We start from the raw sequence: 26109 nt of genomic DNA on the forward strand, positions 1-26109 counted from the left end.
TTGCTTATACATTTTTAGTCAGAGGGAAAGAGACACTTTTGTCAATGAAATTTGAGCGAGGATGGAGGGTTGAAGCGTTTTTTTCCTCAGAGTGAGTAACCCAGTTTCTTCGCATCATTGTAAGCTCTGAACGAGGTTTTTGTACAGCCCAAATGCAGTTTTCGCTCTGCGTAGAAAGAGAGAGAGAGAGAGAGAGAGAGAGAGAGAGGGAGGGAAAAGGGAGAGAGCGCTCCTCCTCCCTCCTCTTCCGTCTCTTCCCACCACTCATCCCAAAAAGCCAACGTAAGTCGGTGTTCACGCGCGGAGTCCTCTCATCGTTTCTCCCCTCGCGCACAATGGAAACTGAATTGAAACAGCTGTGGTACGTCCTTCTCCGGTACTTCTCCGCCCTCACTCCAGCTGAAGCGTTCGTCTAATGTGGTTGTCCTCTTCGGTTTTTATAACTTATTTCCTGTAAACCCCCCCCCACCCCCTCCCCCCCACCCCCAAAACCTCCAGATACGCTTTGAGAAATAACCAAACCTACGACTATTAGCCTAACTAAACTGCTCTAGGAGAAGGTCGTGTTTCTTTGGATGGAGAATTTTGCATCGGTGAGTAATTGACGACGACTGTAAAAGAGAAAAAAATGATAGCCTTGTATTTTAGTTATCAACCTGTTAGTCGAATTGTAGACTATCGCTTATTTGCTTCTTCCTTGTTGGACACGAGTCCCCTTATTTGTCAGCTAGATTTGTCAAAAATTCTTGGAACATGCAACTAAATGGTAATATATTTGTTTCTAATACCCTGAACTTCCTGACCATTACCCCACATTTGACTAAATACTGTAAAGGTGCATCTTCTGTTTTTGTAGTTCGAACTCAACAGGTTTTTGGTCCCTTGCTATCTCTCTCTGTCTATACCAGGCTATAGCCTCGTGGATGTGCATGTTTATAGGAAAGAGTTCAACACATGAACTGTCATTATGTCATATTTTATGATGCAGTTCATTTGCTTGCTTGCCTTCAGTTAAACTGTAGGATACACTGAAGAGTGGCTCAGAGAAGGGATGCTTCTGTTCTGACCTGTAACTCAATAGTGGGGATGTGAGAAATACAGCCTTAAAGTAATTATAGGGAAGATGATGCTTAGTGGAAGTTGCAGTATGTTCCTGTAATCACATTAAAGCTCACAATCTCATCAAAAATCTAATACCCTTTATTATGCACTCCAAAGCTTTCTCACATTTAAGTGGGATTTTAAATGGATTTTCCACTGATATTTTCTGCTTTCACAGCAAGACTGCCTTGTTAGGGTATGAGTTGGTTTTTTTTTTGATCGTCATTGTTACAACATTTCTTTTTTAATCGCCTAACTAATTTCTAATTATATTAACCTTTTTATGAAACAAGTCTATCCTTTCTTTTTGAGTTCTCTTCCTCAGTAGAATAAAAGTCCCATCACCTCTGTCCTTTCCTGTCGTCACAAACCCTCTCACTCCTCACTTTCTCCCCTGTAGATGGTGAATGAGTTGAAGTCAAGCTGGTTGTGAAGGTGCTGGACTTGTTCCCCCCTAAGCCCCAAGCCGGACACAGCATGGCGGCGGGAGTCGCGGCATGGCTTCCCTTTGCCCGGGCAGCAGCAATCGGCTGGATGCCTGTGGCCAACTTGCCTATGCCAGTGGCACCAATTGAGAAAAGCAAGCGTCAGGATGAGCTAATCATTCTCAACGTCAGTGGACGGCGATTCCAGACCTGGAAGAACACCTTGGACCGATATCCTGACACCCTGCTGGGGAGCTCAGAGAAGGAGTTCTTCTACAATGAGGAGACCAAAGAGTACTTCTTTGATAGGGACCCTGACATGTTTCGCAGCGTCCTTAACTTCTACCGGACGGGAAAGCTCCACTACCCACGCGCTGAGTGCATATCCTCCTATGATGAGGAGCTGGCTTTCTTCGGCATCATCCCCGAGATCATTGGCGACTGCTGCTACGAAGAGTACAAGGATCGGAAGAGAGAGAATGCAGAGCGACTCATGGATGACCAGGAGGACAACAAAGACGCTAAGCTGCCCAACATGACCTTAAGGGAGACCATGTGGCGGGCCTTTGAGAACCCGCACACTTCCACCATGGCCCTTGTCTTCTATTATGTCACTGGTTTCTTCATTGCTGTCTCTGTTATAACCAACGTGGTAGAGACGGTGCCCTGTGGCTCATCACCCAATATGAAGGAAGTGCCATGTGGTGAGCGCTACACTGTGGCCTTTTTCTGCATGGACACGGCTTGCGTCATGATCTTCACCGTGGAGTACCTGATGCGTTTGTTTGCCGCCCCAAGCCGCTATCGCTTCATGAGGTCGGTCATGAGCATCATTGATGTTGTGGCCATCTTGCCCTACTACATCGGCCTTGTGATGACTGACAATGAGGATGTGAGCGGCGCTTTTGTGACACTTCGGGTTTTCCGCGTGTTCCGTATCTTTAAGTTCTCCCGTCACTCGCAGGGCCTGCGCATCCTGGGCTACACGCTGAAGAGCTGTGCCTCGGAGCTGGGCTTCCTGCTCTTCTCCCTTACTATGGCCATAATTATCTTTGCTACCGTCATGTTCTACGCAGAGAAGGGTTCAAGCTCCAGCAAATTCACCAGCATCCCAGCCTCCTTCTGGTACACCATCGTTACTATGACAACACTCGGGTAAGAACAGAGCAGACACCTCTTTTATCTGGATGCAATGCTGTGTATGTCAGTGTGGGTGAATGTGTAAGTGCATACATGCGTCCAGCTGTTTGCTCGGCTTTTTGCGAGTGACTGTTTGGTTATGATTTGAAATATGTTGTTTGACTCCGAGGCCTGAGAAACCCTCAACTGCTCACAAATCTTGGCCATACCTTTTTCCAAGAGGTGCTTCATAAACCTTCAGGAATATTGTGAGAATTTGGAGAAAGTGCACATTTCAGTCGCCTGCGTGCGCTCACTGTGTTGTCTGTATTTTTCTGGGGCACAAGCAGCCAACAAGATATTCTCTCTCACTAATGGCTGGGCTGTTCTTTGCCCTTTATACATCACCAATCAAAAGGAAAGAGAGAGAGAGAGAGAGAGAGAGAGAGACAGGGAATTGTATGAGCTTGTCGAGAAAAAGGGGACAATTGAAAGCACCTGAGTGAAACAAAAGCATTAGCTAGGAAATGGAGAAACAAAGAATATATTATAGCTTTCCAACTTGCCCTGTGGATAGAGGGGATGTTTTCTTTTCTGTTCAGTAGGAACCAAACAGTGACTTTGCATTTTGAGAGCTGTTTCTCCTCCTCCTCCTCCTCCTTCACTAACTCCTCATGAGTAACACTAGTTTCTGGCTTTGAAAACTGAGTGCCTCTTGTAACAAAGGCTCTGACGCTGAATGTCAAAAAGCTCTCAATTTTCAGAGAAGAATAGGTCGTTTGCTTTTTTTTTTTGGATTTGGGAAAAATGTGGTCAGCTTTAAAATAATTCACCTGGGATCAATGATCTATCTATCTATCTATCTATCTATACAGTATGTTATTAACGTACACTTTTTAGAAACCAACATGAATTCATAGTTAGTCCTAATACCAATTCAACCTGTAGCCCCGGGCTGTTATTTTCTTTACTTTATTAGGTCATGGAGTGGCGTAGATTGAGTTTTACAAGAAGAACGTCAACCTGTTTTTCATCATTTTTATTGTCATCATATATTTCCAGGAGTCATTTTATGGTAGTGAGGGGATCCACAAATGCATCATTCATTTTCTCTGATGGTTATGTGTTTTCATGAACGTCCCCGCTTGTGGATGTGTGAGTCAGACTGTGAGGCTGACAAATTGCAGCTTCCTGCTAAATGTCAGAGTCATGGAGGCCATAAATGGCTTGAGCTCATTGCCGTGACACACTTGGCACCTTGTCATCGTGTTTCGCCATTCACAACCTGCACTGAAGATTCTGGTGTTAAGCAGATGTTTGGTTCCAGATCAGCTGTTTGGTCTGTGGACAGATGAACAGCCAATAAATTATGGAGGGGGGAGAAAATCTGTCTGTTAATTCTGTGAACAAGCAGCAGTATGTTTTGCTTCCCGGTATAGTGTCTTCCCACTGGAGTGAGACCTGAGATGCTAAACAGGCCTCCTGTTGCTTTTACAGTAGTGACGACAGTGTGGAAGAGGACGATGATGTGTGCGCTTTTGTGTCTACAGTATACGTGTGAATGTCGGCGCATTAAGTAGGGTGTAGTTGTTGAGCTTGGCCTCATCAATAAAGCAGGGGCCAGAAGTGGGTGTCAGAGTGACTAATGATGTGGCCCACTGCATCTGCTGACTAATGTAAACCTGCCTGACATTCTGCTCTCTGTGTACGTCATGAACACACACACAAACTAATCATACACAAGCTGAAAGCTGAAAATACTTGGCTTGTGCATGTCTTAACACCTAAAGAAAAAGATTTAGTGCACTTTCGTCCATGTTAGGAGATCTTGTATGTGGAGTCACCTTACAGTTGTAGCTCAATGCTTTACTGACTAACAGAGAAATCCGTGAAAAAGCATCTTGACTTTCTGCAATACAGCGATACTGACTTCTTGTCTTCCTGTCTAGGTGTCTCAGGGCTAAGTATTGTGCTGTCAAGAGTCTGTACTGCTTTGTCCTCCTCTTGGAGGTACTAGTATCATCTGCACACTCCTGTTTAATTTACTGGGTCCTTGTGAGCTTAAGCCTTGGTGCCTGTGTTGCACTGGGAAAAATGTTAGTGTGTTTATGATTGTTTTTATTTTTGTCAGTACGTTGGTAATGGTATGCCAGACTGTTTTTTTACTTCACACACCTGTTTTCATGAGCACTGAATAGTTGCCTGTGTCCTTTCAATGCCACCTTTATGTTTTTTTGCCTGCTGCTGCTTTTAAGTGTTTTGTTTATCTGAAAATAATCCAACCTCAATCAAATCTATAATCCTCTGGCAACAATAGGCAACAAAATACCAGGTGAATATCTTTTTGAAGTGCAGCTCTCCACGCTCCTGCTAGAAATGGAAGTTTCTATTTGACAGTATGTGTGAAGGAAAGTGGAATGAAGTCTTGGCTGAGAGTAGAGGTAGAAAATTAAGAGATAGAGAGAGAGAAAGAAGCATATCTGATTTTTTTTTTTGTCTTTCCTGTTATATCAAAGAGAAGTTTGCAGATAGACAAAGTTGAAGAGTAAATCAGGTGTTGGAACATAGGAGTCTAAATCCTTGATTCTCAAAAGTCAACCTTTCAGGCTGGGCTGGACAAAGAGATGTTTAACTAGCCATGCAAGTTACAAGCCACCAGCCAACACTGCCATCCTCAGAGCATGGTGCTCACTCTCTGGTCAAGCTAAACAGCTTAGCTCAAATCCTGCAAATGAGGGCCAGGAAGCCGTGCAGGCACACAGTGGTGAGGCTTTAGCTAAACAAAACGAATTTAGGCAATAGGACCTTTGAGGGATTTGGTTCCCCAGATTGTTAAACAAATTGATTTTGACCTCTGAGTTATAATAACTGTGAGCAATTCTCATATTATGCAAACATGTATGACACAGAGGGCGTGTTTGTGAGAGAGAGAGGATGACTGTTAAATCTCATAACTGATAGATATGTTCTCAGTACTTTGTGTCCTTATTCATTATTTTAACAGTTATTGATTAAGAGACACTTTTGATCCCTTTTTAGCAGTCATTTAAGTTTGTAAACATTTCCAAATAAGACTCTTGTCTTTGTTTTCTTACATCTATTAATCATGCATTGTTTAGAAAATGTTTGACTTTATGATTGACACTGGGACTAAGTCATGTAGTGGCTTAATTTGTAATCATTATCAAAGTATTAGATATTATAGTTAAATCTGTTGAATCAACGCAAATTGTTTAAAAGGAAATTTGTTTCAGAAAGATTCCAAACCAGTTTCTTCTCAGAACATTATTGTCACTTATGAGTCTTGCACTTAATCCTTATATTAAAGCTTGGCTTTAAACAGTTTTATAGCATGGCTTAGTTGTTTGAGCAGTGAATATCACCTAGCTCTTTTCTCAAAATGTACTGTATTACATAAAAACAAAACATGTCACCTGTTTTCAGTGCATCTCATCTTTGTAGACCCATCATGTTGTGTTTTGTGCATAGAGCTAGATTGTTAAGTGATGTTTCATTCATTAGCATTGGCATGCCTGACTATGATTAATATCCGTATCAAAGACAGTCTCCTTTTGATCACTGCTCCTCTGAGATCAATGCGCCGCTCTCCGTCTCCCAGACAACCACAGGACCTTTCACGTATACTGATGTTTGCTGTGATGCAGAGGTTATGTGTGCACATGAGTGGTGTATGTGGAGGTTGTCTGCACTTGCTTGGGGAGCATGTGTGTGTGAAGCTTTGTTTGTATGCATGATTGTCCCTCCAACCTCTTTCACAACCCATTGTCACTGGCCTCTGATTAATAGAGAATTTATTTCAGAGCCAATAGCTTGTGAAAAACGATGATCAATGCAGATGAGCAAATATTGATTTTGGGCAGTAGTGAGAAATGTGGCAGCCATTATTAGTGTTACTAATTGGAAAGGGTTAGGAGAGTATGGCTGAATGATAGCACCTCAATGTGATGTCACCAGCCTGTTCTCTTGGATTTATGAGAGCGGTTAAGGGAGTAATTTGTCCGTAGTGATTTTTAAGTCCAGGTCTAGTCATAACCTTTTCCGTTTTAAGGTCAGCAGTAGCAGCGAGCCAACCTGCACCTATATCAATTCGGACTTAGTTGGAGTTTGCATAATGACAGGAGATAATACTGAGAGCATGATATGCATGCAGTCACAGTCCCCAGAAGCTAAAACCTGCAGTGAAAGAGCAGGAATGCAGCTTGAAGTTGGTTAACTTTCTAGGTGTAGTATTTTATAACTGCTGGCGAAAGAGAGACACAGAAAAGCAATTTTAGGCTAAGTTTTCACACAAAGTATCATATCTCCCAAGACAGAAAAGTCTACATGCAGAGGATGTATTTTCTGACTAAATGGTTTTTGCATGGTCTGACCCTGATCCTAAAAACCAGTAAAGAAATGTTGTTGAATGTATTTAACCTTGAAGATGTTTAAGTTAGCTTTTTAAGAGCTGAAATGACTGAAATAGAAACTGTCATTCACAAATATGCCTTTAAATTCTGGTAGAAGTACGCTGTACTTACAGAAACCTGTTCTTTGCTTTCAAATTACAAACAAATATAATTGTTTTGTCAAAAATGTAAACAATTGTACTAACATAGGGTATATTTGATTAATGCTTTATTAATATGTGATGAGACTGGAGAAATTATTGGACAGGTTGGCAGCGCTGGTTGTGGTGGCTGGTCCACTTTTAACTGTTGTTATTTCCTCTTTTCCCTCTGCTTCTGGTTGCTGTTGGAGTATATAAGGTAGATGGAGATCCATCTAGAAACACCCATGAACGCAACTATCAAGTAAACATTACCTGTTAATTCACTTCATCCAAACTCTGGTTTATTGTTTGATTCGGTGAAAAAACTACATATTGTACACTTGTACAGGACTTGTATGAATAGTACTCTAAAAATGAAAAAACATACATCATCCAATAGTGTGTAAAACAAAAGTATATAATGCTTAATTCAACACATACTCTGCCATTCTCCCATTGGCTTTCCTCATAGGAGAGTTGATAGTATTCCTGGCTGTCCACAGGAATCATGTCTCCGTGAGGCTGATAAGCATTTTGTGCCAGTTGGTACATCTCTATGCCTTCTGCTTCTGGTTGCTGTTGGAGCATATAAGGTAGATGGAGATCCATCTAGAAACATAAAATCACCCATGAACGTAACTATCAAGAAAGTTGTTGGAAGTTGTTTGATTGTGTGAAAAAACGACATATTGTACACATGTAGGCTACAGGACAAAATCAGCAGAAAGATACGTTTTTCAAACCGAATGTTCCTCACAGGAGCCTTAATATAGTTCAAATTAGCATTTACAAATGGATAAATATTTTTACCAACCAACACTAATCCTTCTGGGAAAATTCAGGTTATTTGTGTTTGCTGTTTTTCTTCAACTACGAAACATTAAAATAAAGACTTACCACCAAACAAGTTGGGTTATGAAAAGTGTCCATCTTCAATTTTTCTTTACTTCTGGTACTGTTAGGTTCAATGCAAATTTCTTTCTCAATATCTCAGTATGATCCTCACTGCTGCTACTACTGAAATGACTGCTTCTCCTCTCACTAAGTTTATCTTGAGTTTCTGTCCTTATGAGGTGGCATGTTCTAAATTCTAGTTCTAAGCTTACATTGTGATGTCAGCCGTTACCTAGGTTACATCACGAATTCCCTAGTTTATAATGCTTATGCTTATAATGCTAATCTTATTTAAATCAATTAAATCTGATACATTTTATACAAGAGTTGCAAATGATACTGTTGTATTAAAATTATTATTATTATTGAATTACAAACAGTAATATCAATTGTCTTGATTTTAAAAGGACTGTTCTTCTTACTGGATGATACTCTCCATCAGTAACTCTTTATTATGAAGAGGCGGATTTAAAATAAAATGTTTCTCTGTCTTGATTTAGCTTTATATGCAAGCTTTATATTCAGCTATGTTTAATCACTGTCTCAGCTCAATGCTAGCTTTAGCTTGCTACCACATTGTTAGCAAGAGTCCTGAATGTTTACAGCCAAAAGCATCAAGTGATAATGAAGGGATTCAGACACATAGTGATAAAACATTTAGGTGTTGACTATGTTTATATAAAAGAGATACAGGGATGCCTTGGTAGCCATGGGGAAATGTTCATACACTTAACCCCAACATCTATGGTTATGGCTGCCAACCTATAGTTACATTTTGTACCTCTTGATATCTCTCTCCCCTTCTTTCCCATCCATCTGTCTAATTTGAGCTTAAAAATTGATTTTAGTAATTCATTTCACAGACGAATAAAATACAAAGAATATTAAGGAACTTTAAAAGCTTTTATGTGGCTGTGTTAAAAATGTGAATATGATTTATATTAAAACCACACACATGACATAAAAAAGGTAATACAAACATAAAAAACTACCAGAACATGGTTGTGCCTTTTGATTTGATCTCATCAGGAATAAATCAATCTATCTACATTGTTACAGTTACTGTAGGGTATATATATATCCAGTAGACTGTAGTTCAAATGAAACTGGTCACGGTGAGCTCTGTGGATTAGCATGTGAGCAGGATATTGTTTTCACAAATTAAAACTGGTGTGATGGATTTTCTTAATTATTTTTTATTTTGCTCATTGGACTATAAAATGAAATTCCTGTCATCTCTGTTGGATCAAGACTCAAAACTATTTGCATTACCAGAAACCTCCAGACAAGACAATACTTATTTTTAATAAGTATTGTCTTGTCTGGACACAACTCATAACCTAAGGGTGGTTTATCACTAGTGACATGTCCGCTTGAAGAGGTGGTCTGGGGCAAGATTCATGTGTACCCGGGAACGGTCCGTGGGAGCTGTGAATGCAACCGTGCTCAAACAAAGGAAGTGGACTGCTTTATGACGTAATTCCAAATGGCTCCTGATGCTCTAAAAATTGTTGTATTCATGCAGCACTTGCACATTTCATCCTCTGAGCTGAACGGCAGATGTGGACGTAGGAAGGAACGAAACTGTGTTACGAAAACATCCACAGTTAGCAGAATGGATACAGTTCGCAAGTGGTTGCCATGTTTGCTTCTTCTTATTTCTGTTGTTTTGGCTGATTTGCAAACCAACTATGTGCATACTGCAGTATCGGACTGAGTACATAAGAAGGTGTATTCAGGTAGGCAAGATGTTACTGATGTAAGTGCAGACCAGCGGGGAAGAGGGGAGGGGAATAAATTGTGCTCGGACATGGTACAAAACAATCGTGCCTAATGTGTAAACGCCCGAAGTGTCACTTCAAACTTCTGTGAAAACTGGCCTAGTCACCATAATATTGAGGGCCCCATCCTCTTTTCCTTTAAGAGTATGTTCCTGCTCTTGGACACAATTATTCAAAAATCTATATACAAGGGAAAAGATAGGAGTGTAACTTTGAAGCATAACTTATTTCTATCCCAGTTTTATGTCATATTAATCATTGTACTCCCGTTGTAAAAGAGGTTGTTTACAGTCCCTGGGTGTTTGAAGTCCTCCCAAGACAGGATGAAGCTTTCCCTGATACATCCTGTGTCTAAATATCAAGGGTACATTATCCTAAACACATAACTTTTTTGACATGATAAATTCCTCTCCAAAGATGGATTGAGGATAAGTTGAGTTTGGGTCAGCAGAGAAGATATTTAAAGTGATGTGAAAATCTTATTTTCTAAATAATAAAAAAAAAGGTTATGAAGTGGCTGGCCTTTTGCAAATGAAATTATCAGCTGCAAATGAGTCAACTAAACACAGTTCATGAGCCTATTAATCTCTTGTATATAATCCTCACTGATGGAAAGAGTCAATATATATAACAGACATACACACATGTTATCCTCTTGGACAGCTTCGAGGGTTAAGAGGATGCGTCTGTGTTATTACAACAAGCTCTCTATCCTCACTTCAAACAGGTCCAATTCCCCACCACCCATAGGGATGCTGATGATGACACATGTTGATGACAGGTCAACTGGTGTGTCAGAATGGTTTTCTGCCTTTAGGTGTTTTTCGGCCTGTGTGTGTCAATGTGTGTGCGTACAAACTTGCTCTTTTCCTGGTCGTGAGGAATTGACATCTGGAGAACTAAGCAAAAACAGTCAGATGGATGTTTATGTGGCTGCAATATAAAATGGAAGAAGCTGAAGTTGAAAAGAAATAAGATGTAAAAAAGACAAAGTCTGTTAGTTGTATCAAACTGTAGTTTTAGATCCTGTTCATGTTGCAGTTATATAGTATTTGAATATGATGCAGGGTTTGGAAGGGGTTTGTGAATGATAAATGACTCTATCCTGGAAATACATTTTAGACAAGAGCATTCAGCTTCCTGGTAATTATAGAATCATACTTACTTATGCGTCGAAATGCAAATATTATACCCGGTGTGCACAGATTACTCCAGTGCATACACTGAGCCAAATAATGCTCCCCTCTCAATATCCACATTTTCCCCATGGGCTTGATGTATGTACTGAAGGTATTCCAGGGAACCTTTACATTTACAGTTGCAGTATTTGGCAGACACTCTCGCCATTACTTCTCACTATTCATTATTTAGACAGCAAGTTAAAGCAGAATCTCAGAAGCAATCAGATCACCCCTGAGATTATCCGACCATAAGTGTTTATGGTACTAAAGTGTGGTGAGCAAAGAGTTGTAGCATCACTTTCATTTTAAATAGAACATAACCATGCATGCTTCTTTACTGTAGACTAGTTTATCAGCTGCAGTAATTGCAGGATGAAAAATGTTATTGTACATTAGAGACGCAAACTATATGTATTCCTAAAAATCTTTATAACACAATAAACAACGACACTAAGTAACACCAGCATTTTAAATGCAACGGGCACTGTTAATGGTAGGGTGTAAATAGGACCTATAGAGACATTAAGTAACATTTATAGCTCATCTCTTCTATTACTAGTGTTGTTCTCTACCCAGAAATATTTCAGCATACAGCATTCATTGTCAGATATATATTCTGGAGCCTAAATAAAAATAAGCAATCTCGAATATCTTCAGGGTCAAAGATTTCAATTTTTTTCCAGCTCTTGTCAGTAGGCTTACACAGGTTTGTCTGCTTTCTTTTAAACTAAATCTTCTGCTTCTTGCAGCAGAAAACAGCCAATAAAAGCTTTGCTATAATAGTCATAAACCAAGCTCAGTCTGAATTTAAAATGTAAAATAATAGTTAATAGATTGGAGTGATATCATATATCAGCGCATCATGATTTATGGATTAATTACTTCTCCTTGCCTGCTCTGACAGACGGTGTGGAACTGAACGTCACTACATAGCAGAAATGTAGTGTAGAATCAATTGTGGTCTGAACTGATAATCCATATTTCTTTTTTCATTCCCTTGGAATTAAAAAAACTCAGCAAAAATAGATTAAGTCTAAGGTTGTTTCAAAGCCTGAGTGTCCTTTGGCCTCTTGATGGATTCTATACAAAACTGCCCTCCAGTTGAACTCACTGATATTAAAATAATTCCTTACGCTTGAGGAACACAAACACACAAACACCCAGACACACAAAAAAGAGTGTATCAGAAAATGTCATCTGAACTTTGACCTCCCAGCTGTTATTCTCCCTCAGTTTGTCTTTTCTACCCCCCCATCCTCTCCACGTCAGCCTCCCATTCAGAATGAAGGGACATTGGGAGATGAACTGAATGCTGCTGCCTCTCACCAAGCTCGCTGACCTCCAATCTCCTTTCCTCTCTCTATTGAAGAAAAAGCAACAGAAAAGAGGTCACAAATAGGAATCACAGTCTATTTTCGTATTTTTTCACCTCAGTCCCCCCCCCCCCTCATCCCTCTGTCTCCCCTCTTCACCATCTCTGGCTCGTGCTCTGACATCATCACTCTGTCAGTCAGTCTGTTGTTTGCTCCAGAGTGACTGTCCTGTGAAAATTACTTACATTTATTATCTTCAGATGGTGAATACACTACTAGCAGACAACCAATATGGCAAAATGACACTGCAGGATACAGTGTGTCCAAAACGAATGGTCTGTCATTTCAGCAGAACTTTGAGATGAGAATATTAATGGGAAATGCACATTACATCACACAATGGTGATCACATCCCATTACAAGTGATTTTGTATCATCAAAGCGATATAATCTCTATTCTGATATAAGTGAAATGTAGAGGAGATTTTTTTAAAGAGTCTATTGAATTGAAAGAATTCATTGAATTCATTGAACTGAACTGAAAAGTCCTTAAAAAAACAGAGAAAAACAAAGCTTAACCACGAGGAAATAGCCAGATAAACACAGGAAGTAGACATAAGACAGAACAGGGCATGTTAAGATGCATGAACTGACACAGATGGGAAGAAACACAGAGGCTGCTTTGGAAATACTAGCAGTCTGTACTTATTTGGCCAAAATGGAGAAATCAGTATGCGAAAAAATGTGATCCATAATATGCCAAAAAAACCCGGATATCCTTCTGATTTGTAAAAAACTCACAATATGCATCAGACCAGTCTCCCTACTGTTTCCCACAATTCACCAGGGATCAATGACAGACAACAATGGCCCTCGTAACAGGGGAAATAATCACAATCAGACCAAACCATACAAAGACATCACCTGTGATTCATTTTAATCCTCGACATCATGAAAATCAAAACAAATCACTTGTCAGCTTTTTTCAGACCTTGCTACACTGAAGCCAGCATGGAGCTGACTGCAAACGCTGCTACAGTGCAGAAAGCCAGTCCTGGCATACTGCAAAATAAACTACAGATGTAACAATACTGTCAGCACATGTTTCAATACGAACCTCGTTCTTTTGGTCACAGTTTGAGTTTGGTTTAGTTCTGATGGCCTGGGCCTATGAAGTCTTTTTAAAATCATTTTTAGGAGTTTTAGATCAATTTTACAGGAACAGCAAGGATTTAAGGAAAAAACAACTTTATTTTACTTTTAAGCAAAAAAACAAACAAAAAAACACTGTTAACATGTGTACACATTCCTGGTGTTTCATGTCTAAGTGAAAAGGAGGCAGCGTTTAAGTAGTGCAATGTAGAAATGTACATATAGGAAGACATATCAGTGTTATAAAATATATTTTTGTATAATTTGGGCGGACTTTCACACGTACAAAGGTCATACAGCGTTGATATTTCATTGTGTACAGAAACTTTGTTTCAAACGTTGCTTCTTCGTTCACTCTCACCCCGTCTGCATGCAGGGATCAGCTGGTGGCTGAGTGACTATTAATGGACGAAGCCTGAGTGACGTCACCTATCTGTTACGGCAGGGGGCTCCGGATCAATCACATCAGCTACGCCCCTAACTAAGGATAACACTTATCATTTTCAACATCAAAACGGAGCAGTTAAAGAAAATAAAGTCACCCCCCTTACAGCGAGTGCCCATGATGACAATAACTAATCAGACCTATGATGTTTTTTGTACCAGGCTGATGTTAATTTATGCTGCATAAACGGCTTTTTTGCCTGTTGTGTGTATGTGACTTCTGGGGCTCCTGGAGCAAACCTCAAGCAGACACTCGACAAACTGCATGATTTTGAATTAACTACTGACATAAACAAATACAAAACAAACTGTTTGATTTTGGTTATAAAGGCAGAAAAAATCAAGAATTTTTTCAGGTCTGCAGTTTCTGGGTACAAAGCAATAACTCACAGTATTTTCATGATCAGGAAAGTAGGTGGTTGATGATAATAACAGTCAGAAGGCTATGTCAACAATGTCCTAGCCTTTTGACTGTTATTGTTTTATCCATCCAAGAGAGCAGAACCATGCCGGATTAATTAGTAAATCAGTCTGCCCTCCATCTCTCCTCCTATGCCCGTGTGTGTCCACCAAGAAACACAAGCTCTCACAGACACATACACACACATACAAAGCCATGCAGTGGTGGACTATGTTCAACCTTTGAATGTATGTCTTGAAGTGCAATCAGTCCTGTTTAATATGATATAAATCTCCTCCTGTTGCAAAAGCTTGTAAAACTTCAGATGCCATTCTGATGGATCAATGTGTTACATCATTGACAAAAAGCTATGTCCATGCACAGCTCGTGTGCTGTGAAAACTGATTCACATGGAAAAAAACAAAACTTTTGTCACAAGCAAAGCATTGATGAGAGGGAGAGAGAGAAACTGAACAAGGGACGAGGCAAGCAGCACTGTGCAGAAAAATAACAGTTACTACTCCAGAGGATGCATGTACTACTGACATTTGCCATTGTACTCTCTGCTAACTCCAGACTGTTATTGTTTGTTAATATCATATGATCATTTACCAAAAACAGATTATTGGAAAGCTGATTTAAAATGATAATGTTAAATCCTTGTATTGACCCAGACACAGTGAGATATCGATGCTGCATTTTAGGCTGTATTAGAGGCATACACTGATACAGGCAGATACTAATTCTGGTATACCTATACATAGGCCGGGGCGATATGACTATGTTTAAAAAATGTCATATCAGTCTATATCGATTATTATCACGATTAATGTCTTGAACAGAGAAACATTTCACAATCATGAGCACAGTGTTTGGGTGGTGTAATTGCAAGTTTATCAAACTTTTATTGAACATATATCATATCTATATTGAGATAACCAGTTTTGTATGATGAATAATGGTCTCATATAAGTAATATTGGGTCTATTCAGTAATAAGACTTGTATTGTGTTGGTAGAATACAGAGATGATGTACACAAAAGGGCCTCCTTATTTCAACCTTTATTTGTCCTTGATCACAACAGCTGCTCAAAAGTAGCAGAGGAACCTCACAAGAAAACTAAAAAGGGTCAATAACTTCACTATGAGGGTATAAAACCAGGTTAAACGTTGAAAAAAAATGTATGTACCACTAGAGCTGATACCTGCTGCTTGTGTTTTTGTTGTCAAGGTCACACAAGTCAATACGACACCCCGGTCTGCCTCCCAAAATCTTCCTTTCAGCTATGCTAGATACTTGCTCAGCCCCCTTGTTCTGTTGTGGATATGTATTTTAACCTCTTTTCATGTGGAGATCTGGATGGTTGCCCCTTTTTTTTTTTTTTTAAAGAGATATTGAACGCCAAGCCTTTTAAGCTTTGCAAAATGCATTTACCTAGCCACCTGTCAGCCAAGGGGGGAGTTTGTTGTGGCCAATGTGACTGTGAAGGGTAATTGACAGGGAGGGTCTTTCACTGAGGTATTTCAAGCATGTGGTTTGTTTTGCCAACCCCCTTTTTCATAATGGACGTGCTATGCATGCAGATGCTGTCCTGTCATAGGACACTTTGTCCTGACTAACTTCATCCCACCTAAACGTGCAAAATTGATTGAAGTGATGCTCAAGGTATTGAACCAAAAAAAAAAAGAAGGTACGTCAGACTTGTGAACATTTCATTATAGAAACTGTCCCTGTCTTCCTCTCTCCCACCTCCCTCCCTCTCTTTCTCTCACTTTCTGTCACAGCTGATTGGTTTTATCTATGGTCCCTTTCAAGCCCACTACTCTAATGCCCATTCCTCCAATTCAATTACCATTATGCTCTTAGTGAGGACCCTGGTGGTTATTAGTTTCCAGAAAGTTGAGTAGCATTCTTGATAACTGATAGCAATTGCCACCTAAGCGGTTGTAACGATGCCTGGTGAAAGTAAACCCATGTCAACAAACCCTGAACACATTCTTATACTTTTTAGGCTATACTCTGCAACCTAATTGAAACCTCTGTGAACCCCCCCTCATGGTCCATGGCTCCACTCACAAAATTCTGAGCTTGCATTATCAAGCTTGTGAACCTGATGCCTGCCTGACATATACTGTACAGTAAGTGTCTTCACTGGGTGAATTAGAGAATGTTAGCATGTCTATGTTAGCACCAAGCTAAATAAATAGCCTCACAGTACCAGCATGGTTATAATTTCTTTGTCTTTTTGTCGTGTTTTCCTGTAACTGTATCCCCAGTTAAGTTCAAACATTTTCATTCTTTTATCGTCGAATTGTCAAATCAAGGTTGAGTGGTTGGAAAATTGCATCTCGCGTGCTCGCTTTCCACCCTGCCTCCGTTAAACATTAAATCCTCTGCTCTGTAAATTTCACTTTCCCCTTGCCAACAGTATGACACGGAGTGCTTTTGTGTTGACGGTGGAAAAACGGAAGTGTGTTGGTTTGTATTGACGAGCTATTGACTCAAAATCACAACACTCATTGGCCCATCGATGAACATCTCACATTGAGACAGATTAGGTTTTTCTCTGTAGTCGACAGGTCAAAGCACAACATTTCAACACGGATAGGATATTATTAATGCACCCACTCCACTTTGTAAAACCAGAAAATAAGCTCTGTTGAGAGAGAGAGAGAGAGAGAGAGAGCCAGTGACTTTAAGAGAACCCTTGTTCCAGTTATTCATCAATGTGTACGTGAGCGACAGGAATGAAAACAGACATGGGCCATCGGAATAAAAAACGTTGACGTGACTTGTGCGTTGTTTGCAGTGCGGTTGGGACTCTCAGATTGAAAACAATTGAACCAAGCTGATTTCTTCACTGACGCTTGCTTGCGTTGTCTGCTGTTAGGACACGCTGTAGGCCATATGCTGTGATTGAACATCAGAATAAGCCTCATTTCAAGTTTTGGGTGAAATTGTACAAAAAATCTGTCATTCAAAATCAACAGACACTTAAACATGATGGTGTTGCCTGATAGTTTTCTGTACATGTTCAATGAAACATTCTAACTTGAGCTCTTGGACCAGTTGTGTCGAACGCCTGATGTGACTGCATGAATGAAGCCTGATTAAAGTTGACAATCACTTAGTAATGCATTGTTGTAGATGTTTTATTGGTGTAGTCCTTGATTGAGTTGGCTGTTAGCAAACACGGAAATGTCAACAATTATGGATCAGACAGTATTGTGTCCACTAAGCAGACACACTCATTACTGAGTGCATAATGGGGGCTTGAAGTGAATGTGAGTGATCATTCTCCTCCATATATGTAGGCCAAGTTATAGAAATAAATCGCCTCTCATTTCCCTGTAGAGAATGTGATAAACGCTGTCTGAATGACTCTGATTAATCTTCCTGGATATGCAGCCAAGGCTTTTGAAAAGGTAGATGTCATTGTTCTATTTTTTTTTTTTTTTTAGAGATCTGACTCTTGCTTTGACATACACATGCATTTTACACACTCACTGTCCCTGTGTGTCTCGCTCTTTATCTTTCTCTGTCTCTCTCTTTCTCTCTGTCTTTCTGGACTTTATTGTAAATCATAAACAGGTTCTGTGATGATTACCCAGGGTGACAAAAGCAATTGTTCTGCTACACTAAATCTGCGTGGATTAATGCTCGTCTCATGAGCTTTTCCTTCTGCATTATTGTATGTGTGTTTGCTGACGGACTTCAATTAGAGTGAGCTCACCGGTTCTTACTGGATCTTACTGGCTCTTACTTATTATGACATGTTGTTTTCTGCAGTCTATTGCGAGCTCTATATGAGTTCACAATTGGCTTATTTCATTCTTTGGGACATCATTATCTGGACGTATAGGACGTGCCCTTCATAAAGCCAGGACCCAACCTTTTTTTGATCCAGATGTCTTTGGGGGATTAACCATGCTGAGGGATTTACCCTGCCATGTGCCATCTGACAGGGCCAAGCACTGGGAAGAGCAGAAAAGTCAAGTCCTGGTCTAACACCATTAATAGATTTCAGTAAGTCAAGTCCTGGTCTAACACCATTAATAGATTTCAGTAAGCCTCCCCCCCCCCCCCCCCCCCCCCCCCATCAAAGGTTGACTTCTGGCAATATTAATTTAATTTCCAAACCCGTCTTTGAATAACCTGCCTTCTATCTCTGGCTCTGTAAAGACGCAAGGCTATGCTCCACTGCCGCTCAGTAAAAAGTCCCCTCTAAGGATTTTCGTAAGGCTCATTTCACAGGAGACAATATACATTATGTTTTAATCTTATTAGCATTGAATTAACACCACATATGGCCTGCTCGAAACAGAGAGCTTATGAGTCTATCCAGTTTTCAGCTGATATGCAAAACAGATTAAGACATACTTCCCAAGGCAAAGAAATCGTTTAAGCTATCGGTTTTCAGTGGGCAACGATTAAAGCTGAGCGCTGAAGGGAGACTCTTCCTAACCTTGGTACTGCATGCAGGACGACACACTCTAATCTTACACGTGAGGGACAATTGAACACATGAGCAGCGTGGGTAAATGGATTTTGTTTCTCTGCAGAGGCTTGCTGGGTAGGACATAACCTTAACATCCAGATGCAGTGTTAGTAATATAAAAGTGGTCTTTCCTGGAAATATGATGCTGTTAGATGCTCACATGGTTATTCTGAGTGTGAGGGAACGGGGTAATAATAACATTAAGTCGCCGCTTTTGCAGCCATTAAAAGTAATTTCCTTCTTCTAGTATTTATTTGTCGAAGGCTTAATGAAGTCATAGCATGAAATAAATAAGATGGCATTTCACTGAGAATCTGATAGGGAAAGGTTTCTATTGGGAGACCCAAAAAACTGATTTGATCTATTTTTATACTAGTATCTTCAGTGTTTATTTTTGTGCCGTAAATCATTGTTGGTTGAATGTCATTTTTAGAGATGAAGGCCTTTATCTAACCCGGGTTAAGAGATTTTATTTTGCTAGGAAACCTGAAAAATGTTTTTTTGCATGAGTAATCTTAAATGGAATCTCACTCATACAGCCAGCACTTATCTTTTTCATCTTTTTGTAACACATTGCATCTAAACTGATTTTACTCTCTCCATCACTGACCTCTCCGTGCTCTTACCTCACCTATAAAAAGTCATGTTGACGTTGTACTTGAGACAAAGTTTTACATTCTTTTTCATCTCATTAGTGGAAAGTGGAAAATGTCCTAATAATTGCATTTCCATGCCTTACAGTGTCTTAAACGCCTGCATAGACTCTTTTCTTGTTCTTTTGTTTCTTCCCTCCTTTTTCATCCATTTTTAGAACAGACTGTAAACCTGCATTGCTGCAGTGTTCAGGCACAACATCCACTCTTACCAAGCTACATTACAATTAATTTATCAGAGTCTCTGCTCCATGCTCAATAGCCTTGGGCAAATGTAGACACACAGCAGGGGAATCTCATCTCCTCAGCATGTTTGTGAGGCCAAAGAGAAAATTATGTGCTGTTCATTATTAATACCACAAAGGCCGGGAATGAAGACAGGACGGATGAGGACATTATGAAAACCTATGGTTCGGATCTCAGGTTCTGTGAAATAATAATAATACCAATACAACATCAGCTTAATTGTATTTGGATGGGTTGTCATTTGATTTCTGAGAGTTTTTTGGTAACAAATAAACACTAATATATACAATTCTTCTGGCAGAATGAGAATGTACTGTGTGTGTTTGTAAGGACTCACTACTATAAGATACACATCAGGAAAAGCATTTGTTCAATGTTTGTTAACTTAAACTGATAATACTGATACTTAAAAATTATAGTATACTTATAATGAAAAGAGAATAGATTTCATAGATGTTTAAAATACAAGAAGACTTTGAAAAAGTGCTAAAGGCTGTTTGAGGAGTAAAGCATACACCAAAAAAAGGAGTTAGTGCTGTATGGCATCAAGATGGCTACACTTCACTCACTGAGAGTCATCGGTCATGTGACCATCAACACACAAATCACTAGTCTTAATTTTAAAGTTAATAACACTGAATCTTTTCATGCATGCATCTGGGAATTCAAAAAGACTACCAACCCAAACAATATCCTTGATAGTACAAAACATATTTCAGCCACTTTTAAGAACAAACTGACCAATGTCATGTGGGGAAAAGAAATCAGTTTACTACAAACTTTGTAAAAAAAAGATTCCTACATACTATTTCCCCACTTTCTCCCTTGGCTTTATATGTCTAAGTGAAGTCTCTAAAAGCTTTTCCCTGAGGCACATTCACATTAATTCACATTCCACTCTTCCTTCAGGACCTGCTGGCTCTGTCTTGTCATTTGTTCCAAACTAAAAATTCTGTAAAAACGGCAGAGTCTTTGTAATTGAGCTTAACAGTCACAAGACAGTTATGAAAATCTCATGTTCCCATTTCCATAACATCATGGTATCCTTATTACCCCATGCATCCAGCTGTAAAACCTGGTTTATAGACGTACGATGTGAGAAGATGTTTGGATAGAAAATGAAGCTCTTTCTCTGTTTTTTACAGTTTCAAAGCACTCTTCCTCTTTGATAACCAACACTTTGCATGCTGAGTGAGTTGTCTGCATGACTAAAACACCCACATTATCTATGCAATCCGGGTTCCATTTCTCCCACATTACCAGTGTGGCTAATCAGTGTTGGACCGTGATGATAGCGGCAGCCTAATGGGTGGATATAGATCAGACAGCAGTGATGGATGCTGTGGTCAAGTGCTTTGGACCATAATGAATATTCACAGGCCAGGTGGAGCATACACGCAGCAGGTGGCTGGAAGTGCAGCAACAGCTTTCCAATGGTTCCCCTTGGCCGGGCAGAATGTGGCTTCACACACCTCTGGACACTGAATCCAGTGTCTTTATCGGTGGAAAAGTTTCTCGAGAACTATTTTTCTAAAGCGTCAAAGCTCCTCTCTGTATCTCAATGAGCTGCAGTCACAAGATTTGATGAGTTGCACGGATGGATAAGCAAAAAAAAGTCAAGAGAGAAGAGCAATTCGGAGGCTGAGTATGGAGACATAACAAATCACAAAGCTTTAGAAGTGTGGAGACACTGTTTCCAGCTGTACAAAAGGAGAGCTGTGACTTAAACAGATGCAGATGAGGTCTTGCCTGCTTTAATTAGCAGAGGTTGGATTTTGAACCACACATTTAAACTTCCATTTCTTCATTTCTCCTGCTTGTTTCCAAAAGTGGAGTGTAGCTTACACCTTCTTTGAAGACTTGTAAATGTTACATGTCTTGTTGCTGTTCATTATTAGCAAATTTGCCTGAAAGAGGACGCAGAAAACGGTGTCTTCAGAAGTTTGATAAAAGCGGTCTGTTTTCCGTCAAACTAGGAGGCAGGCATAGCAGAACAAAAGGGGGAGGGGCAGGTCAGAGAGTAAGCTAAAGTATTTAGGGAAAATAGTGCAAAGATGGAAAAGTGTTTGTGTTTTTAACTGCGGTCTCTGTGGGTTTTCCCTTTTTCTGTAGAGCAGCTTTCAGTCATCAACTTGGCCTGAGCTCAGGTCTCCAGCCGTGAGGTCATTGATGTGTGTTCTATACAGAAGGCATGCTGGGAAACTGTATCAGATTTGAGCCAGGCCCCATGGACAAGCAGACTGAAAGAAAAACCTGGCCAAATGCTTTTAGAAATTCACAGATGGCTGCTGTCAAGGGCTTTAATATTCCAAATATGTGTTGCTGCAGAGTTGCTCATGTGTACCTGTGTCTGTATACGCATGCAAGGATAAAGCGAGAGACTGAATGTGTACAATCTCTTCTACAATTCTGCAGAATTTATGTTTTTTTTCCAGCTTGGAATTTTTTATGTTGAGAATTTTTTGTCTAACCCTGCTGCCACAGACGCTCAAATAGTCTGTGCTTGTCATAAAATATCAAAAAATGTTTGTTATGGTCAAGACATTTTTATTTTATTTTGGGGGGCTTTGACTTTTAGGGCAGTGGATAGAGTAGGAAATCTGGAGAGAGAGGGTGGGGAATGACATGCGGAAAAAAAGAGGCAGGTCAGACTAGAACCCGGGCAGCTCACTTTGAGGACTATCGCCTCCATACCAGTAAGCCGCCTGTGCCCCAATATGCCTTTTGTTTTAGTACATTTTTGGCATTTGTTTAAATCACACTTTTGTTTATAACCAGACAAAAGAAACAACCAATGAATCATCTCTCTCTTTCACCTCTGCCTGTTTTTTTTTTCTTTGACTGCAGGCAGTAATGTTGTGCTCTTGCTGGTGCTATTTTTAGTTTTCTTGGTCTCATAATTGGCTCTCAATCTTAATGTGCTCCCCCATTGGTATGGACACTTAATTAATGAGTGAAAACAAGGCTGCAGTTATGATACCAGGGATGTGAAACCCAGCCTGAGCTCAACAAGACCCAAGGGTGATGAAATATTCTTGACGAGGCCTTTTTTTGTCCACAGACGCAGGAGTCAAGGTTGAAAATATAACTAAAGCAGTTTCTAGTTTTACTAACAGCAACGGGACTCTATAGCAATGTATGTTGCTCCATGATCACTTTTCTCCATGACTGAAATATCTCATAAAGTTTTTTGTGGATTGCATGAAATTTTATGTAGACATTTATGGTTCCCAGAGGATGAATCGTAGAGGCAGAGTTGAAACCTGGCTTTTCCCTCTTCATTTCCCAAAAAAAACCCTGACATTTATGAGGAATGTACGACCTTTTCATGACAAAAGGAATCAAATTGATGATCCCTCAAAGCTCCTTTTGGTTTGTGTAAATTTTAGCACCCCTCATGGACAAAGCCATACCTCTTATCTCTTTGCTCCTTTTTTCCTGTTCATGTGTAAGTTGACCCTTTTTTTCCTAAACAGTCAAATTACTGTGGAAAATGTAGAAAAGGCTGCTTTTGCAATGTGCAGATCACTTTGTCTGACACCTACCCTGTAGCTGCACCAGGCATTAAAAATAACTATATACTAAATAATCAATCCTGTAAAAACTAAATGTTTTCTCACGGGTCATCATCAGTTCAATGCTTCCTTTGTCCATTACCTCAGATTTTGACCCAATACCTGCAAAATATGACTAATCCCATGACCCTTTTCTAGTTCACATCTTGTTCAATGCTAATTAACAAAGTACTGGCACACCAAACTAACATGACGATGTTAATAAGAACCTAAACAAGATCATATTTGCATTGTAAGTGTGAGTTTGCAACTGATACAGAAGACCATTGGCAATAGTGGTGTGAATCTTTCACTTCTTGTGGTCATGATTCGATTCAATATAGATTCCCTATTTGTAACAAAGGGCTGCTTATTTCAGCATTAACTCCAGTCTCCTGTCTGTAAGAAGCTGCAAGTTTGTATTATTGTATTGTATAACATTAAAAAATAACATGGGTGTTCAAGAGAATGAAAAGGTTTTTTTTATCAAAGAAGGTACATTTTAAAAAAGATACATTTTTGGATGTTTTCAATCGGTTAAGAATGGAAGAAATTAATAACTGCAATTCTGATTTGAATCGATTTTTTTCCCTCACACCCTTAATTATCATGGTAGTTTCTTTTTTGCCTTGAATACTCAGAATATCAAGAATGCATACAGACGATTCCGTCTATTCCCTCAAGTCAAACATAGTATTATTGTTTTTTTGTGTGTGACCCTTTCCAAAGGAAATAGAGAGAGAGTCAGAGACAAAAAGGGACAACAAACAGTCTCCATTGGAGACAGATGCAATTATGATTAGACCAAAGTCAGAGAACGGTGCAATTCATCAGGCCATTTATGAGAGGCTGATCAGATAAATGCTTTAGTAAGTGGAGGCCAGTCACAGCACGGGGTGATTGATGTGATAGCAATATAATCCAATAAGTGATTGTGGTCCCTGCACTACAGCATTACAAACAAAAGATGGATCACAGAAAGGGACAAAATAGATCTGACTACACCCGGACAGGTTTATTGTGCTTATTCGAGAAATAGCCTTGATCTGTTACTGTTGTAATGTTTTGATATTGCTCCAGGATTGGGATTTATTGATTGATGTTGTTCAATCTCTCTCCTCTATGTGTGTTTTTGAGTGTGTGCAGCTCTGGCGTCTTTTTTCTTCCAAAGCCCAATCATTTTGGGATTAACAAGTGATTGAATGGCTTTAGGGATATAATCCTGATTTGATTTCATTATGATTTTTTTTCTCTATCTGCTGCTTCCATAGTGCACTCAATTTAATTTCAGCACATTCCATTTTTGCAGGTTTTATGGAGGCTTTCGACACCTTCCCCTCCTGGCAGGGGAGGAAAATATTGGGGGCAACTGTTATCTTCAGTCGGCAATCTGAAAAATGGACTGTAATTATGATAGTTATGGGAGTTTTATCTCCCCGGAATTGAAATTTTATGGTTACAAGGTAAACTTAGTATATGAGTTTCGAATTTCAAAAGTGGAAATGCTCCAAAAAGCGGCTTAAGCCTCTCTTACTCTGTGGATGAACACCTATTGGCATATATCACGCACGCCGGCTAAAAATAGAAACTATCCACACTTCCATCACCCGCCCCTCCTTCTCCCTCAGTTCTCCTCCCTCTTATTATCTCCCCTTTCTCAACACATCCCTCTCCTCCTATGTCCTCCCCCCAACCCCCTTCACATTCATAACACACAACTCTCAAAATACACTCTGTGTACTGAATATTTGCACAGGCGGTCACACACAAGTCCAAAAGCACACATGGAGATGTGGTGTTGTCTTTTATTTTTTTTCCGTGTCATATTTTTAAACATGTCATCTGCTGCCTGGCTGTTTGTGTTACCGTGGTAACCTTAGGTTGTAAATGAGAATTATGTGTGGAGTACATATAACACACACACACACACACACACACACACACACACACACACACACACACACACACACACACACACACACACACACACACACACACTCACACATACAAATGCATTCAGAGCTGTAGCAGCATAGATTCTCAGCTAAGAGGATCAGTGTTGGAGTGTTAAGATCCCTCCTTCATTTTCAATGTACCCTAATCCTAAATTTGCACCCGAAATGTGTCTCCATCTGTTTCTTTATCAGTCTCTGAGTCTTTCTCTGTCTTCTAACCACAGCTGCATGTGTTTAATTGCAGAAATGACCCGATAAAACAGATTTTCAAAACTGTGTTTCTTTAATTCAAGAGCAAAGAAGAGTCAATCAAACTATTCTTTATCCCCATGATGCACCTGATGAATACACAGTGACTCACTTTGTGTGCCCTGTGGTTACATCAGTCACCTGTTGTGCCTCTAATTGAACAATGTGACTGTTTGTCACAATGAGATCGTCAGAAGCATGGCTATGTATGATGCTGCCTTAGTGAAAAACACAGACAGGAACCAGCTGTTGTGCAGAGAAGCTCTTGGCTTTCACAAGGTCCATTTGACAGTGTTTGGTTGAGGTTTGGTTTGATGTGTGTGTGGGAGACGAATTGGACGTCTCCTTCTTGGACCATTAGTTCTGAGTTTCCAATTTATTTTCTTGGTATCTTTGCCTCCTCTCCTCTGTGTCTTTAAAAGGAAGTGTTTGCATTTGTATTTGTGTGTGTGAATGCTTCCCTACAGACTCCTCTCTGCTGATGATTGAACCGGCCATTTCCCTGTGAGGCTCTCCCCCGATGACAAATTCACACACCTGTTATCAGCCTCCTCTTTTCCACAAAATCAATAGTCCTTCCTCACTTTTCTC

The 26109-nt window shown here is 39.9% G+C and overlaps 1 protein-coding gene across 1 annotated transcript in view; it reads left to right on the forward strand.

The window, feature by feature from the left end:
* The first annotated feature begins 228 nt into the window (after positions 1–228).
* The window catches only part of LOC132989289 (potassium voltage-gated channel subfamily D member 3-like), a 102477-nt gene continuing 76596 nt past the window's right edge, over positions 229–26109 (forward strand). The window contains exons 1-2 of the mRNA XM_061056814.1: positions 229–593; positions 1502–2681. Of these exons, the coding sequence (XP_060912797.1) occupies positions 1579–2681 (1103 nt within the window). The 5' untranslated portion in view covers positions 229–593; positions 1502–1578. The remainder of the gene's footprint in view (positions 594–1501; positions 2682–26109) is intronic.

The sequence above is a fragment of the Labrus mixtus genome, chromosome 15 (genome assembly GCF_963584025.1).
Source record: "Labrus mixtus chromosome 15, fLabMix1.1, whole genome shotgun sequence".
NCBI classification, from domain to species: domain Eukaryota; kingdom Metazoa; phylum Chordata; class Actinopteri; order Labriformes; family Labridae; genus Labrus; species Labrus mixtus.